The sequence below is a fragment of the Cryptotermes secundus genome, unplaced genomic scaffold (genome assembly GCF_002891405.2).
Source record: "Cryptotermes secundus unplaced genomic scaffold, Csec_1.0 scaffold2069, whole genome shotgun sequence".
Lineage (NCBI taxonomy): Eukaryota > Metazoa > Arthropoda > Insecta > Blattodea > Kalotermitidae > Cryptotermes > Cryptotermes secundus.
This window is the reverse complement of record NW_019734999.1, coordinates 421,847-422,914: the sequence shown is the minus strand read 5'-3', so window position 1 is coordinate 422,914 and position 1,068 is coordinate 421,847. Positions and strand designations below refer to the sequence as shown.

The following is a 1,068-nucleotide window of genomic DNA, read 5'->3' as shown; positions in this document are numbered from 1 at the left end:
TAATTGCAGGTGTACGAACATTATTGCTTCACCTTCTCTGTATGCAGACCTGATAATCAATGCCAAGAAGCTCGGCGTGACTCTGACAACACTAAAAGTTGGGGCAGTCGGTGGAGCCCCCTGCACCCAACAGATTATCCAGGGCATGATGGATACTTTGAATATCAGGCGAGTCTGTGTGAGTCAATGGGATTTATTCTCTTGGTCTGGCAATTGAACCGACCAATTCTATAAGAAAGAATATTGTCTGTTAATATGTAGTGACTGTGCTAAAGGTAAAGAAAAAGTTGTCTCTGCACTTAGTTAAGAACCGTGAGAAGCCAGGATAGTTCAGTCGGTATAACAGCGGGCTACAAGCTGGACAGCTAGGTTTTGATTAGCAGCAAGGGCACACCCAGCCACCTATCCTGCATGTGCCAGGGCTGTTTCCCCAAGGGTAAAGCAGGTTTGGCATGAAGCTGACCATTCATCTTTATCTATTGCTGATGTCAAGATGGTGGAACTGTGCATCCAGTCCCCAATGCGCCTCCATGAGGGACACCTTTGCTTTTATGTTTGTACTGTCAATATGGGGAATTGGAAATGTTTGTATTCATGTTCGTATTATGAGAGGGGGTGGGTTTCCCCATGCACTTAGACCAGTTATTGGTCCATTGTGCGTCCCCCTTTAATTTCTACTGTCGCCATACCCTACCGGTAACGGTGCGTGCCATCAGCCCCGTTGACCCAACAAGGTCAGCCCTCAGTACCTTTGATGCTTCCCCCATCTACCAGAGGCATTGGAAACTACTTGGGCGGGAAAGTGCCTGTAATTTAGCTCAGAGGTCTCCTAGAGACATGAGTTTCTTTTACGTGCCATAAATCTATGTCACGGGACACATGGCTTAAAGTCCCTCCCGGAGGACTTGTTCCCTGAACTTTTCCGCCCTTAAAAATTCCATGACCTCCGCCGGGTTTGAACCCGCATACTACGAGTCATGAGGTGGGAACGTTACCCCTAGACTACGGAGGCCGCTAATTGGAAATGTTACTCCAAATGGAGGTGAGTAATCAACTTCCCACCCCACC

The 1,068-nt window shown here is 47.7% G+C and overlaps 1 protein-coding gene across 1 annotated transcript in view; it reads left to right on the top strand.

Moving 5' to 3' along the window:
• Positions 1-13: 13 nt before the first annotated feature.
• LOC111869220 (medium-chain acyl-CoA ligase ACSF2, mitochondrial) overlaps positions 14-1,068 on the top strand; it is a 10,710-nt gene continuing 9,655 nt past the window's right edge. Inside the window, exon 1 of the mRNA XM_023860558.2 lies at positions 14-178. Coding sequence (XP_023716326.1) covers positions 146-178 — 33 coding nt within the window. The 5' untranslated portion in view covers positions 14-145. The remainder of the gene's footprint in view (positions 179-1,068) is intronic.